At 37.0% G+C, this 17,604-nt stretch overlaps 1 protein-coding gene across 1 annotated transcript in view; it reads left to right on the top strand.

Moving 5' to 3' along the window:
• Nucleotides 1–8,633, top strand: part of LOC131996732 (glucose dehydrogenase [FAD, quinone]) — a 48,752-nt gene extending 40,119 nt beyond the window's left edge. The window contains exons 2-3 of the mRNA XM_059366561.1: nucleotides 6,933–7,183; nucleotides 7,252–8,633. Of these exons, the coding sequence (XP_059222544.1) occupies nucleotides 6,933–7,183; nucleotides 7,252–8,633 (1,633 nt within the window). The remainder of the gene's footprint in view (nucleotides 1–6,932; nucleotides 7,184–7,251) is intronic.
• The last annotated feature ends 8,971 nt before the right edge of the window (nucleotides 8,634–17,604 follow it).

Genomic DNA, 17,604 nt, shown 5'->3' with positions numbered 1-17,604 from the left:
AGGCTTACACCATTAATCAAAACTTACTCACTCAGTTACAATACTCGTAATTTGCCGCTTAGCAAAAAACACACAACACTTGAAAATCAAGAAAAAAAGCTTAACGAAAAATGTGTAATAAAAAACACTGAGCAGACTAGCACGTTGTGCAAAAAACAAGTTTTCTTATAGATTATTTACAAGAGTTTTTTTATTTTACAGTCTTGAGTCTTGAAGCAGTCAAAAGGAAACTTGCAGTAATTTTGCAAAGGCCGTTTGAAAAAAACCGGTGAACTCGGTAGTTTTAAAATGTAGGTCAGTATGACAACCGCAATGATTATTAAACAAGGACTTGGGCAGAGGAAATACAAAAAGGAAATGATTTTTTGATTTGCCATGGCTAGCTGCTTTAGCGATATGAGGAAATAAGAAAAAATGAATTGTCAAATAATTTGCATTATTGATAACGCATGGAAATAGAATTTTGTCAACTAAGATATTAATTCCCAAAAAAAAAAAAAAAAATGCCAGCAAATACTAGTGGTCTAAAGACAAATTACAAACACGGGAATTGCAAAACAAAAGACTTAAGACACAAACTCGATAAAGTGATTGCTGATTCTATTACAAAACTGGCTATTTAAAGCAATAGCCATATCTAATATTTAGTATAAGTGGTAAATGACACATAGGCATAGAATTTTAAGAAATTATAAATCAAAAGACTTAAGACACAAACTTGGATAAGTAATCGCGGACTTCTTTATAGAGAACTTAGATAAACCTTTAATATGAGACCCTTAACAATCTTTTACGATTTGAATGCAATCTAATAAAATCATCATTTAGAGCAAGTACACTAGCGAGGATCGAAAATCGAAGGAATACAAGTTAAAATGTGCTAAGTTCAGCCGGGCCGAACCTTGCGAACCCACCACCAAGAATGCAAATACCAATTTACCCATGAACATTCCATTAAGGAACAGGGGCAAACTTCTCACATATCAATGAGTGCAGTCCGATTCAAGTTAAAGCTCAAAAATAAGGGACCTCCATTTTATTACCGCGTCCGAATGGCGTGCCGCAGTGCGACACCTCTTTTGAGGAAAAGTTTTTACATGGCATACAACCTCACAAATGTCGCGAGCATTAAGAGCGAATAACCATCGGTGAAAATTTCATGATGGTCTCGCCAGGATTTGAACCCAGACGTTCAGCGTACGTACGCAGACCTCCACCATCAGGATTATGCTAAAAATTTATACCAAATAAATTCAGTTGAAGGGCAAAATTTTATTCTACATACCAGACATCCGTCAAACCAGCAAAAATTAAAGCTTCTAGGAACCGAACAAGCATGATCGAGAGACCGGTTTACATGGGAGCAATATCAGGTTATAGACTGATATGGACGGTAATTGGCACAGTTGTTGGAAGTCGTAACAGAACACCGCAAAATCGGACCATACATGTCACATTTGTTGAAAGTTATAACGGATTACCGCATGCAAAATTTTAGCCAAATCGGACAAATATTGCGGCTTGTAAGGCCTGAAGAAGTCAAATCGGGACATTGGTTTATATGGGAGCTATATCAGGTTATAGACCGATTTGAATCGTACTTAACACAGTGGTTGAAATTCATAACGGAACACCACATGCAAAATTTCAGCCAAATCGGACAAAAATTGCGGCTTGTAAGGGCCCAAGAAGTCAAATCAGGAGATCGGTTTATATGGGAGCTATATCAGGTTATAGACCGATTTGAATCGTACTTATCACAGTTGTTAGAAGTCATAACAGAACACTACATGCAAGATTACAGCCAATTCGGACAAATATTGCGGCTTGTAAGGCCTGAAGAAGTCAAATCGGGACATCGGTTTATATAGGAGCTATATCCATAACTGAACCGATAAGGAGGGACGGACGGACATGGCTAATTCGAATCAGAATTTTGAGACGATCAAGAATATAAATACTTTATGGGGTCATAGATCAATATTTCGAGGTGTTACAAACGGAATGACTAGATTAGTATACCCCCATCCTATAGTGATGGGTATAAAAAATTGTATTAAAAAGGTTTTAAAAATTAAAGCGAATTTAAAAAAAACGGCTTCAATTTTTTAACTTTAATAAAAAATTTTTTTTAACTTCCTAAGACAGAATATCTATGATAGGAAATTTTGTGATTTTCTTCAGATACTATTATTGGTAAATTTAGTGCCCATTATTGTTTTATTCAGTCTCAAAAAGGTTTTTTTAATAACCATGGCATAAAATATAGGGTTGCCCAAAAAGTAATTGCGGATTTTTCATATAGTCGGCGTTGACAAATTTTTTCACAGCTTGTGACTCTGTAATTGCATTCTTTCTTCAGTCAGTTATCAGCTGTTACTTTTAGCTTGCTTTAGAAAAAAAGTGTAAAAAAAGTATATTTGATTAAAGTTCATTCTAAGTTTTATTAAAAATGCATTTAATTTCTTTTAAAAAATCCGCAATTACTTTTTGGGCACCCCATTGGTATTCCCATTGCCATAATTTTTTGTTTTAAACATAGAAAACACCAACAACTAATCGCAAACCAAACAAGGGTTCAGAAATCAGACCCAAAATATTTTGAAAAAAAAAAAATATTTTAAAAATATTCCACTTTGAGTGGTAGTGGTAGTAGCAAAACAAAAGACTTAAGACACAAACCTGGTGGAGTTATTTCAGACATAATATTTCAAAGCTTACTTAACAAAGATTGGTAAATGATAAATAAGAAGAACCCAAGAACAAAACCGCATTTTCAACATTAACAGCGTTATCTTTCAATGCTTAGACTTTGGAAAAAAATTAAAAAAATTAGAAAAAGTTAACATTAATTTGTTGAACTGCTTGCACCAAATTAACCCGGAAATAATCGAAAAATAACCCCATTTATTTACCCCCACACACAGTTGTCACAGTTTTTTACTTTTTTCTTTGGCTCTCCATAGCCTTATGGCTATGGAGTTTAACAAGCCTACGGGCGTCTTGGGTGTCGTCAAATAATTCATAGCTTATTTTGAAAATCAACACATTTTCGAAAATATTGTGTGAAACTAACCCATAAAGCAAACATAAATTATTCACAAAACTATATGCATTTCTTTCAAAAAGTCAATGCACGGAATTATACAGAGCTGTAAGCAGCTCATAAATAATACTGTTTTATTAAAAAATGGTTTATGCACATATATTGAATATTTTAATACAATAGGGTAAACAAGCTGTTGTCAACGGGGATGGGCTTAAAGTGAAAAACCATGTATACACTCAGAAAAAAATCTATACATATAAAATATTTACTTCTTTATGATTAAAACAAAACAAAAAATCAAAAATTTTTTTAAAAAATTTAAAAAAAAAAACAAAACAAAATAATTTTCACAAATATTCTACAAAAAAAAAAAAATTATAAAATTTCAGTATAATATTTATTTACAACATTTTGTAAAGAAACAAAATTTTAACAATATTTTTTTGCAGAAATAAAATTTTGATATTTTTAACATATATAAAAATGTTTAAAAATTTTCTACAGAAACAAGGAAGAGTGTGCAAAGTTCGGCCGGGCCGAATCTTATATACCCTCCATTGATCGCATTTGAGTTCCTTGCGCGGTATCTCTCTTAAGCCAAACAAAGAATAATGGATAGGAATTGTTTTGCTATTGGAGCTATCTTCGGACCATAAATGAATTGAACTTTGAAGACCATATTAGAAGTCATGGGGTAATATTTTGGTGCATTCGAACAAGAGTTGCGCCTTGTAAAGGGCTCAGGAAGCATATTCGGGAGATCGGTTTATATGGGAGCTGTATCAGGCTATAGATCGATTCAGACCATGTTGGACACGTATGTTGAAGAAGAACACGGAAGAAGCCGCTGTAAACAATTTCAGCCAAATCGGATAAGAACCGCGCCCTTTAGAGGCTTAAGAAGTCAAGATCTCAGTTCGGTTTATATGGCAGCTATATCAGGTTATAGACCGATTTAAACCATACTTAACACAGTTGTTGGAGGTTATATCAAAACACCTCATGCAAAAATTCAGCAAAATCGGATGAGAATTGCGCCCTCTAGTGGCTCAAGAAGTCAAGATCCAAGATCGGTTTACATGGTAGCTATATCAGATTATGGACTGATTTAAACCATATTTAGCGCAGTTGTTGGAAGTCATAATAAAGAATTTTATTTATAATTTTATTTAAATCGGATGAGAATTGCTCCCTCCAGAGGCTTCAGAAATCAAGATCCCAGATCGGTTTATATGGCAGCTATATCAGGTTATAGACCGATTTGAACCATACTTAACGCAGTTGTTGGAAGTCAAAACAAAACTTCTTAAGCCAAATTGAGCCACATTGGATAAGAATTGCTCCCTCCAGAGGCTTAAGAAATCAAGATCCCAGATCGGTTTATATGGCAGCTATATCAGGTTATAGACCGATTTGAACCATACTTAACACAGTTGTTGGAAGTCAAAACAAAACTTCTTAAGCCAAATTGAGCCACATTGGATAAGTATTGCGCCCTCTAGCGGCACAAGAAGTCAAGACCCAAGATCGGTTTATATGGTAGCTAAGTCAAAAAACATGGACCGATATGGCCCATATACAATCCTAATCGACCTACACTAAGAAGAAGTATCTGTGCTATATTTCAAGCACATAGCTTTACTCATTCGAAAGTTATCGTGCTCTCGGCAGACGGACGATCAAGAATATATATACAATATGGGATCTTAGATGAATTTTTCGAAAAACGGAATGACGAAATTAGTATACCCTAGTTCTATGGTCGAGGGTATATAAAATTTTCTATAGAAATATTGCCCAAAAAGTAATTGCGGTTTTTTTAAAAGAAAGTGAATGCATTTTTAATAAAACTTAGAATGAACTTTAATCAAATATACTTTTTTTACACTGTTTTTCTAAAGCAAGCTAAAAGTAACAGCTGATAACTGACAGAAGAAAGAATGCAATTACAGAGTCACAAGATGTGAAAAAATTTGTCAACGCCGACTATATGAAAAATCCGCAATTACTTTTTGGGCAACCCATAGAATTTTAACAAAATTTTCTATAGAAATAAAATTTTGACAAAATTGTCTCCACCAAGCCCAAAACTCCAAAACAGGCAAAACTCCAAACGTTCATGTCAATATGGGGCTCAAGTGAAAGGCATTCGGGAGTAGATTACGAATCTGGCATCCAAAATCAGATCGAAGAATAGGGGGTCACCCCACCTCCCAAAAATGACCCAAATGGCCATATGATCCAAAATGACTATATGGAACTCGGTTTGCTTGTTGGTTCCGTAGAATCAAAAACGGCTGAATCGATTTTCTTAAAATGTTCACAGATTATGTAGGTTGGTCTGGAAGGAAACATAGGCTATTTAATTTTTAGACATCGGATGGGGGCGGACCCTCCCCCTTACCACAAAAACGCAACCCAAAACCCAAAAGTGGGCCAATGGCACAATATGGGTATCAAATGAAGTGTATTGGAGACTAGAAAACGAATATCGTCCAAGTACCCAGCGGGCGGCCCCAACTCCAGCACTTCTTTAAACAGATATGCTCGACGCTCATGTCAATATGGGACTCAAATGGAAAGTATTCGGCAGTAGATGACAAATGTGACATAAAAAAATCCACCCCCAAATACCCCCAAATAGACATATTAGCCGACCATGGCTATATGGGACTCAAATGAAAGGTATTTGGGAGTAGATTACGAATATGACATTAAAATTTGCGTTCAAGTCTATTTGATGCTATTTTTCTTAAAAATACTTTAAATAGGTTAATTGACCCATTATGACAATATAGGACTCAAATGAAAGGAATTTGAGAGTAGAAAACGAAATTGATATCCAATTTTGGAGACATGGGTTTGGTGGTAGGCCCTAAAGCACTCCCAAAACTAAACTTTATTTCTGACTATGGTAATCAACTGTAATTGGGAGTAAAGAACGCATTTGATACCCATTTTCAGGGCAAAGTGCCGGTGGCCACCTCCAGCCCCAAAACAAGCTCCAAATGGTTCTTACTTACCGACAATGGCAATATGGGGCTCACATTAAAGGGATTTGAGAGTGTAGCACGAATTTGATATCCAAATTTGAGTTTTAAATGTCTGAGGTGCCATCCCTCCCCTAAAAAGCACTTCTCATTACCCTAATTCTCAAAAAAAAAAAAACAGATCTCGCAGATTGGTGCAATTTTTTGCACTCTCACAGTCACCAACAACAAAACATGGTCTCCATTGTTGGGGTCGGGTGCCTCGAGGGCTGCTAAAACCCCAAAATTGATATATAGACCAATTACGACAATATAGAGCTCAAACGTATAGGGGCTTGAGAGAGAAGAAAAACGAATTTGATATCCAATTGCAGAGCCATGTGTTTGGGTAGCCGCCCGGCCCAAAATATCTCCCTACTATTTAGGGTGGAAATTGATCGATTTTCGGGATACTGATACTCATTTTCGGGACAAAGACCCTGGGGTCTACCCCACCCTCAAACATAACTTTTTTGGTGATCATGCCATTATGGGGCTCATTTAAAATGTATTAGGTTGCCCAAAAAGTAATTGCCGATTTTTCATATAGTCGGCGTTGAGAAATTTTTTCACAGCTTGTGACTCTGTAATTGCATTCTTTCTTCTGTCAGTTATCAGCTGTTACTTTTAGCTTGCTTTAGAAAAAAAAAGTGTAAAAAAAGTTTATTTGATTAAAGTTCATTCCAAGTTTTATTTAAAATGCATTAACTTTCTTTTAAAAAATCCGCAATTACTTTTTGGGCAATATTATCCAAACAAAAGACTTAAGACACAAACTTTAAACACTTCAAAATTTTCTATAATTAAACTTTTTTTGTAATTTTTCCAATATTTTATTCTTATTTCTCTTTTAGAACTCAACCCCAAAACACTGCTTGCCAAGCCATGAAAGACAAACGCTGCTGCTGGACTAGAGGCAAGGTATTGGGTGGCAGTTCTGTGCTCAACACCATGCTGTATATAAGAGGCAATCGTCGTGATTTTGATCAATGGGCTTCGTTTGGCAATGAAGGCTGGGGCTATGAGGATATCTTGCCATATTTTAGAAAATCAGAAGATCAAAGGAATCCCTATTTGGCCAGAAATAAAAGATATCATGGAACAGGCAAATATCAATGACAACAAAACTATTTAAAGAAAAACTTTTTAAAAAATTTCTTTTTTCCTCTTCAGGTGGCTATTGGACAGTGCAAGACTCTCCCTACAACACCCCCCTGGGTCCTGCCTTTCTGCAGGCCGGCGAGGAAATGGGCTATGACATAGTCGATGTTAATGGAGAACAACAGACCGGTTTTGGTTTCTATCAATTCAATATGAGACGTGGCTCCAGGGCATCAGCTGCCAAATGTTTCCTCAGACCAGTGCGTTTAAGGAAAAATCTGCATGTAGCTTTATTTTCACATGTTACCAAAGTTCTAACACACCCAGAGACCAAACGGGCCACGGGGGTGCAATTCATAAGAAATGGAAAGCTGCAAACAGCCTATGCCACCCGTGAGGTTATACTATCGGCAGGTGCCATAGGCTCCCCCCATCTGATGATGCTGTCTGGCATAGGACCTGGAGATGAGATACAAAGAGTGGGTCTGCCTTTGGTACACCATTTGCCGGGAGTGGGACAAAATCTGCAAGATCACATAGCTGTGGGAGGCATTGCCTTTCTAATTGACTATCCCATTTCAGTGGTTATGAATCGCATGGTTAATGTCAATACCGCCTTGCGTTATGCCATCAGTGAAGAGGGTCCTTTAACCTCCAGTGTGGGCCTGGAGGCGGTGGCCTTTATCAATACCAAATATGCCAATTCCAGTGATGATTGGCCTGACATCAGTTTCATGATGACCTCAGCCTCGGTGATGTCAGATGGTGGCAGTCAAGTCAAGGAGGCCCATGGCTTGACTCAAGAGTTCTATGATGATATGTATGGCGAGGTCAGCAATCGAGATGTCTTTGGTGTCTTCCCCATGATGCTGAGACCCAAAAGTCGCGGCTTCATGAGATTGGCCTCCAAGAATCCCTTGCGTTACCCCTTGCTCTATCACAATTATCTCACCCATCCCGACGATGTGAATGTTATGCGAGAAGGTGTCAAGGCTGCTGTAGCTGTGGGTGAGACCAAGGCCATGAAGAGATTTGGAGCACGTTTTTGGTCCAAACAATTGCCCAATTGCAGACATTTGCCCCACTACACCGATGAATATTGGAATTGTGCTATACGCCAATACACCATGACCATATATCACATGTCTGGCACAGCCAAAATGGGTCCACCCACTGATCCCTGGGCGGTGGTAGATCCCCAGCTGAGGGTATACGGAGTGCCCGGTCTGAGAGTGATAGATGCCAGCATTATGCCCACCATTACCAATGGCAATATACATGCCCCAGTCATTATGATTGCCGAAAAAGGAGCCGATATGATCAAAGATCTGTGGTTAACACCCACCGAGTATCGTCAGAAACGCAACTTGGAGGAATTGAGTGCAAGTGATTTAAGAAATATCACCGAGAGCATAGGAGGGACTCTAACAAATAAAGTGGATGAGAATACGTAGCCTTGAGGAAGTAGTATTTTCTAAAAAAAAACCCTTAATTTAGTGCAATTTTTCGTTTTAAAATTTTAATTTATTTTTACCAAAATTGTAATCTACCTTGCTATGTTGTAATGTTGACCAGTGCTTACCGCTAGCTTATAGGAAATTAATTAATTATTTTTATTTATAGTCCCTATATGTGTATACTCGCTTGTATATATGTATTTTCAAGTCAATCTTTAGAAGTCTGTTCTAAGTTAGTTTTTAAGTTTGATTTAATAAAAAGTATTTTTTAAGAATTTTTTTTTTTGTTTTTTTTTTAGAAGGCTTTCTAGCTATAAACCTAGATTGTCTGAGTCTTTTTAGAAAAAAATCCGCATATCGAATGCTACACCCAAAGGGGAGATTATGAAATGAGTTTTGAAGAAAAGAAATTTTCCAGAATTTTTCCAAATTTTGCCAGACTTTTTCGGACAAATCAGGACACAGATGATACCACACCACTGGTGGACGCGTTTCGATTATTGGTTACATAATCATTTTCAAAACCATCGTGGATCATATTCGTCCATCTGACCGGCCTACCGTTCACATCATAGATTGTGTTTATGCATTGAAGAAAAGAAATTGCCAGTTATCAGACAATCGGACATGGATATCAAAACCATTGGCAGACGCGTCTCTGGGCTGGTGACCCTCTTCAATGCCTAGTGTATCATATCCGTCCGTCTGACTGGCCCACATTGTCATGATATGCTAATTGTCCTATTTAAGCTTACAGTAAATTGCAAAATACGAAGAAGGCCTCGGCCAAAATTGCAAAAATACAAAAATTAAAAGTCGAATATCCCCAAAACCAGTGGAGATATTGTAGACCTCAAGTGGATTTTTTGGGAGGAATTTTTGAGCACTATGCAGAAAAAAAATTTGTATATCGGACCACAAACAAAGATTTTGGCAGCCTGAAAAAATGTTCGAAATACCGAGGTGTTCTATTTTGAGGTCTGGCAAAAGGCGGCCGGACATCCTCAGCTTAAAACATTCCACATTTCAAAGAGATATCTATACGAGGCCACTGTAGCGCAGAGGTTAACTTGTCCGCCTATGACGCTGAACGCCTGGGTTCGAATCCTGGCGAAACTATCAGAAAAAAATTTAAACGGTGGTTTTCCCCTCCACTAAATCGGACCACAAACAAAGATTTTGGCAGCCCGAAAATATGTTCGAAATACCGAGGTGTTCTATTTTAGGGGTCTGGCAAAAAACGCCCAGACAACCTCAGCTTTAAACATTCCACATTTCAAAGAGATATCTATAGGAGGCCACCCTAGCGCAGAGGTTAACTTGTCCGCCTATGACGCTGAACGCCTGTGTTCGAATCCCGGCGAGACTATCAGAAAAAAATGTTCAACGGTGGTTTTCCCCTCCTAATGGTGGTAACATTTGTGAGGTACTATGCCATGTAAAACTTCTCTCCAAAGAGGTGTCGCAATGCGGCGCGCCGTTCGGACTCGGCTATAAAAAGGAGACCCCTTATCATTTGCCAAGTTTGCCCCTGTTCCTTAGTGGAATGTTCATGGGCAAAATTTGCATTTGCATCTATACGGCATATTTCGTACAAGTTTTTTTTTTCGATTGTCTCCCACTGTGCAACGGGTTTGATAGGTTTTAACTTGGCAAAATCCAGGCTTATATTGGTCTTCCTTCACCTCAAATGTGGACACAAACCTTCCCGCTGCTACCTTTAACATCAGTTAAAGGGAGTGAGGCAAAATATGCCACAAGTTCACCTGTAAAACGATGAAAAGGTGAATTGGGACCCCAGGTCCCAATTTGCCCATCACCTGGAAAGCTTGATGAGATTACTTTGAAGAAATGAAGATGACTAAAAAAGGGAGCCTCCCTATGTTGACGGCTCCCGCAAACGTTTTAAGGGCCATCATTTGAGTATCTGCATTTAGAATGTCCGCGCTATTTAAAGAGAGGGCACAGTATTCGCACTGGCGGGTTTTGGGCAGACATTGCTGCCATAGAAACGAGGCATGAATTCGGTTGTGGATTTGTGGTTAGTCAGAGACTGAAACACCTTGTCTCCAGCTTTACTCCGGTGGAAGAGAGGCTAGCCACAATCCGCAAAAAAACCAAATTTTTCAACATCAGCCTTATTTGCGCCCATGCCCCGACCGAAGGCGGCACGCTGATAAGGCATATGCATCAACTCGTTTGCGCAATCTGGCCGATGACCGGCAATAACGACTTAACAGTACGGAAACCCTCCACCGAGTCCCACCTCGCCACCGACGCCGCCCTGGCCATCCCCTCTACTGTGTTCAGTGGCTCGACAAATGGCACGTAAGCAAGACCGATGACTGGTCCGCCCGGCGCAGACAAACCCCTCCAGGCGCACACATCCTCCCCCTCATTCCCTGGAATCCCCTCATACCCAGGAACCCATGTCAGTGTCACATCGTAGGCCCGGAGCCTATCCAGGGACTCCAAACAATTCGCCACGCATCTGGACCTCATCATCCTCGACCCTAAGGCCTTGAGCGTCTTCATAATGTTCACATAAATTCTGAGTTTCCAGGGCTGTTAGCCCCTTACCAGAAGTTCTCTTGCGGCCACTGCAATGGTACAGACCACTGCCTGAAAGACTGAACCCTCGTCCGGCAGTCTCAAAGACATCACGATATTGAGCATCAGAGTAGACCCCCAATCCAGTCCCTGACTCTATCTTGGGGCCTTCGGTGTAGATCGAGGTACAGCATTCGTCCTCCATTTATCCCTTACAGGAAATCGAATCACGAGTGCCCTCACTTCAGTCGGCACTGGTGCCAGGTAGTCAAAGATCCTCCTCAGTCTGCCCTCCGCAACCATAACACCCAGAATCGTACTGTGGCCGCAACCATCCTCCTTCAGCATGCCGAGCTCCCTTTGACAAAGCGCGACCCTGATGGCGCAATTCCGAAAATAGGCCTCAATGGGCTGCATATCCAGCATCGCCATCAGGCCTGACTGCGGCGAGGATCTCAGTACCCTGTGACTTCGACGCACTCCAGTCTCTGGACCTTTTCGAACTCCCTCGCAAGCGTCCTCTTCTCTACGGCATTCCACCATACCAGTGCTCCATAGGTCACTACTGGTCTCACGATGGCCGTATACATCCATTAACCCTCTTGGGGGTTACCCCCCACTTCCTACCGAACATCCTCCTGCAGGAGTAAAAAGCTCACAGTGCCTAATGGCTTCTTTCCTCGGTGTTCCTCTTCCAGGACAGTTTCGAATCGATGTCTATGTCTAGGTACTTCGCCTCCTTCCACAGTCGCAGGGTGACCCCTTCCTAGGACGGCAGTCTGAATTCCGGTGTCTTTTATCTACGTGTGAAGAGCACCAGTTCCGTCTTCACTGGGTTTGTCCTCAACCCATTTCAGGTAGCCCATTGCGACAACCTCCTCAGTGACCCTTCTATGATCTGGCTAATTGTCGACAAAAATCTGTCTCGGAACAGCAGCACGACGTCGTCCGCATAAACCATAATCCTCTTGCCGTCCCCACCAAGATCCATCAGGATTTTATTAATCACGAGGTTCCATAGAATCGGCGAGAACACCTCTTCTTGTGGCGTTCCTATGGTCACCCTTCTGACCACACTATCTCCCAAGTTCGCATTCATAATCCTGCCATAAAGCACTGGGAGGTTATGGGGTGCATCGCCGTGCGATTCAGTACAGCGACTATCGCTCCTATCTCCACATTATTGTGGGCCACCCTAAATACCCAAGAAGGCCGCCAAATTATACTCCTCTCTGTCGGAGAGACATGTCTCGACCTCCTGTACCACTTCGTGATTCATACAACTTATTGAAATTATTTTATATGTGTCACCCTGTGAACGTTTCTTACCACTTATCCGAGACATAAACCCCACATAGACAAAACCCAAAGCTTTTGATTGGAAGTAGATGAAATTTACCTGGAATAAAAGAGAAAACAGATAAAAAAGTTAGATAAATGTTATGAATGAACAAAAAAAAAAATAAAAAGATGATGTCAAATAAATGCTTTAAGAAAAGCGCTAGACAGCGAGCCATTGGAATTAACCATAACGTATGTGCGAGTTCTCCACAATATGAGACAATTTACTACAGAAGTAATATTTTGCAAAATAAAATAAACTTAAAATTGTTTATAGAAAATTTTCGACACACTGTTATCAAAAGTTTTCTATTGGAAAATTTTTAGTAGGAAATAAATCAATAAAATTTTTGACAAAATTTTCATAAAAAAAATAATTTAATTTCTTAAACTTCCTTCAGAAAAATACTGAAAAATTCTTAAAGGAAAAATTTCGGTAAAAAAAAATTATGACAAAATTTTTTTCTATCGAAGAAGTTCCACCCATATCTCATATTTTCCATACATTAAGTTTTTATAGAAAACAAATTTGGCTGAACTTCTAGAAAAAATATTTTAACAAAATTTTCTCTGTAGAAGAATTTGCAACCATATGACTAAATATTCAATACAAATTTTTATACAATAATTTTGAAAAAATTTTGCAAAAAAAAATTTTGAAAAAAAAAATTTAAAAAAAAAGTTTTTAAAAAAATTTTGCAAAAATTTTTGTAAAAAAATTTCAAAAAAATGTTGAAAAAAAGTTTTTGAAAGAACTTGAAAAGGTTTTTAAAAAATTGACAAAACATTTTTATAAAAAATTTAAAAAAAATTTTGAAAAAATTTTTATAAAAAAAATAAAAAAAGAAATAAAAAAAAAATTTGAAAAGAAAATTGAAAAAAAATTAAAAAAAAAAATTGAAAAGAAAATTGAAAAAATTTTTAAAAAATTGACAACAAATTTTAAGTTTTTAAGAAAAAAAATTTGGATAAACTTCTAGAAAAAATATTTTAACAAAATGTTCTCTGTAGAAGAATTTGCAACCATATGACCAAATATTCAATACAAATTTTTAGACAATTTTGAGAAAATTTTGCAAAAATTTTTATAAAAAAATTTTGAAAAAACTTGAAAAAGTTTATAAAAAATTTGACAAACATTTTTATAAAAAATTTCAAAAAAATCAAAAAAAAAAAAAATTGAAAAGAAAATTGAAAAAAATTTTTATAAAAAATTTAAAAAAATTTTAAAAGAAAATTGAAAAAAAATTTTAAAAAATTGACAAAAATTTTCATGTTTTTATAGAAAAAAAATTGGGCTAAACTTCTAGAAAAAATATTTTAACAAAATTTTCTTTGTAGAAGAATTTTGCAACCATATGACCAAATATTCGATACAAATTTTTATACAATTTTGAAAAAATATTGCAAAAAAAATTTTAAAGAAAAATTTAAAAAAAAAAGTTTTTAAAAAAATTTTTATAAAAAAAATTCAAAAAATTTTTAAAAAAAATGTTTTTGAAAAAATTTGAAAAAACTGAAAAAGTTTTTAAAACATTGACAAAATTTTTTATAAAAAATTTCAAAAAAATTTTGAAAAAATTTTTATAAAAAAATTTAAAAAAAAAAAATTTAAAAAAATTCAAAAGAAAATTGAAAAAAATGTTTAAAAATTTGACAAAAAATTTTAGAAAAACTATTTACAAAATTTTCCATAAACAATTTTGAAAAAATTTTCTATTAATAATTTTGAAAAATTTTTCTATTTACAAAATTTTATTTATAAAAAACAATTTGTGTTTGATTGTTTGTCACTTCGGCATAGACTCATTAACGGCTTAAACAATTTTTTTGAAATTATCGCAGATGGTGCATAATGATCCCGTTGTGAAAATAGGATACTACATTTTTTGATATCCGAAAGGGGGCGGACCCTCCCCCTTACCCTAATTTTCTGAAACGCCAGATCTAGGAGATGGATGGTGCGATTTAGGTGAAATTTTGTAAGATCTCTTATAGTAACCTAAAAACAAAAATTTAGTATCCAAATTTCGGATGGGGTACCTAGAGGGGCCGCCCCACCCCCAAAACCTACCAAATATATATATATAGACCAATCACGACAATATGGTACTCAAATGAAAGGTTTTTAAGAGTAGAAAATGAATCTGATATCCAAGTGTCGGACCAAGAGTATGGGGGTCCACCCCAACCCCCAAAACACCCCTAAATCGGACATTTTTAACGACCATGACAATATGGGACTCAAATGAAAGGTATTTGCGAGTAGAATATGATATGATATCCAAATGTGGGACCAAGCATTTCACCACTTTCCCAAAAAAAGCAAACACGGTGGTACACGCAAACCGGGAAGACCAAAAGCCCGATGGAAAAGATAGGATAGTTTTGTTCCACACATTGTAAAAGAAGGCGCAGCGGAACGGGTCGTGTTCAGCTAGTTTTCTATGGGAATCTTTAGTGGAGAACCTTGTTTGAAATCATTTGGTTTCCCCTTACAAAAGAAAAGTCCAGAAAACAAAAGAAAACTTAAGGCGAACTTAAAGTTTTTTTTATTCAATTTTCATATTAGCTTCAATTGCTTAGGTCATGTAAAGTCTACTTTCCACATCAAGAATATTTTATACATGAAATTAATTAACAATCTTATACAATGTATATTTTATTCTAAAATTCCCAACAGAACCCCATGACGATAGCTCAAAATAACCTGTTTTAACTGGCCGTAACAAATTATTATGGCAAAATTGTAAAGAGTTGTAAAAAACAAATAGTTTGCTACTATCAACAGAGCAATTAATTCGTGAGCTCCAACTATAATTCAAATGGGTCTGTGTAGGAAAGCAAAAAAAAAAACTCCAAAAGGAATTTCCATACATGTTGTGCGTAACAAATTCCACGAATTTCCTTATTGCATTTCAAAAAAAAAAATCAAAGCAAGGAAAAAAACTCTGATGAGCTAAAAACCATTACAACAATCAAAGCAGAAAAATTTACAAATGCACCGAGGCCAGTAATAAAGAATAAATGCATGAATTTATACGCCTTTTTTCATACGAAGAAACAGCCACTGCCATTGGCATTGGCGTTAAGTTAAATAAATGCATTTTAAAAAAAGAAGAAAAAAAAAGAATTTAATGGCGAAGCAAAAAACACGCACTGCAGGAGAAAAAAAAAAGTGGAAAAGCCAACGCATTACCCATCATGGCGCTGTAATGTGTACGAAATGGCAATTAAGAGTTTTTCACTAAAATTTTCTTTCTTACAACCATGGTGGAGAGAGGCAGAGAGTGCAAGAGATGGATTATTTAATAAAAGTTTTTATGATTTATTAGTTTGCCATTGCCTCGGGTGCAAATACCTTAGAAATTTACAACAATGAAATTATACTTCAATTAATTAGTGGTCTTGTAATGACCATTTTTTTTTAAAAATACAGTTGTCTTAATTAAATTTTAATTTACAATCAAGGCCATGAACCATACTTTCTTAACTACGAATGTTTATTTCTTATTCCCCATAAGATTATTGCACTTAGCTGAAGAAGGTAATATAAAAATGAAATAAAAGGGAAATTTATATATAAATTTTGTTTGTAACATTTTAAGGAAATAATCTGAATAACACCTTTATCCATTGAATAGTTTCGAAATATTTTTGGAGGGTGTTTTGAGGGATGGGCGGCCACTTAGTGGGTTGGCCTTGAAAATATGTATCGGATTCGTGTTCGACTTTAAAATCCTTCTTATTAGAGCCTCATATTGCAATAGTCAGAAAATACTTACTATTTGGGTGGTGTTGTGGATTTGGCGTGGCCCCATAGACACTTTTCCCGAATATTGATATCAAAGTCGTGCTTTACTCCCAAAGACCTTCTATTTGAGCCCCATATTGCTATGGTCGTAAATTTGTCCCCTTGGGGGATGTTTTTGGGGAGGGGCGGCCCCCCAAACACTTGGTCCCATATTTGGATATCCGATTCGTATTCTACATTGAAATACCTTTTATTTAAGCCCCATATTGCCATGGTCAGTAAAAAAGTCCTGTTTGGGGGGTGTTTTCGGGAAGGGGTGGACCCCCAGAAACGTGGTTCCACATTTAGATATCAGATTCGTATTCTACTCGCAAATACCTTTCATTTGAGTCCCATATTGCCATGGTCGGTAAATATGTCCGATTTAGGGGAGTTTTGGGGGTTGGGGTGGTCCTCTAGCACTTGGTCCGACAAATGGATATCAGATACGGTTTCTTATCCTAAATACCTTTCATTTGAGTCCCATATTGTCGTGATTGGTCGAAATATATGTTTGGTAGGTTTTAGGGTGGGACGGCCCCCCCTAGGTACCCCATCCGAAATTTGGACACCAAATTTTTATTTTTAGGATACTATATGAGAGCACACAAAATTTCGCCTAAATCGCACCACCCATCTCCGAGATCTGGCGTTTCTGAAAATTAGGGTAAGGGGGAGGGTCCGGCCCCCCCTTCCGATATCAAAAAATGTAGTACCCTATTTTTACCACGGGATCAGTATGCACAATCTGTGAAAATTTCAAGAAAATCGGTGCAGCCGTTTCTAAGTCTATAAGGAACACACAAACATACAAACAAACAAACAAACACAAAAAGATAATTTCCTCATTTGATTAAGGAATTTTATAAATTTTGGTCTATTGAAATATTGTGGCAAAATGTTTTAGAAAAGTTTATAGATTTTTTTCAATATTTCATTTTGCTGTAAATGCTCCTTATGTTCGTATTTTTTTTTTATTCTTATCAGCACCCTTCATTTACACACCTTATTATCCGTTTTGGTATAGATGTCCGTTGTGGGGCGGATTCCCAGACAATATTCTGTTCTCAAATACCTTAAAGTTTTGGCTTACATATCCATGGTTAGAAAATATGTCTTACTAGCTGAACCGTGCCTGATCTGCTTGAGTCTTTTTCCACTCTTTAATACCCCTTGTTCGAGCCCCATATTCCGATGGTGTATAATTATGTCCTATTTGTAAATCTTTTTGGGGTGGGACGACCCCTAGATATCTTTCCCCGAGTGTTGTTGTCAATTTCGTGC

The sequence above is a fragment of the Stomoxys calcitrans genome, chromosome 4 (assembly GCF_963082655.1).
Source record: "Stomoxys calcitrans chromosome 4, idStoCalc2.1, whole genome shotgun sequence".
Lineage (NCBI taxonomy): Eukaryota > Metazoa > Arthropoda > Insecta > Diptera > Muscidae > Stomoxys > Stomoxys calcitrans.
The sequence above is the reverse complement of the archived record's forward strand: the minus strand, read 5'-3'. Positions and strand labels throughout refer to the sequence as shown.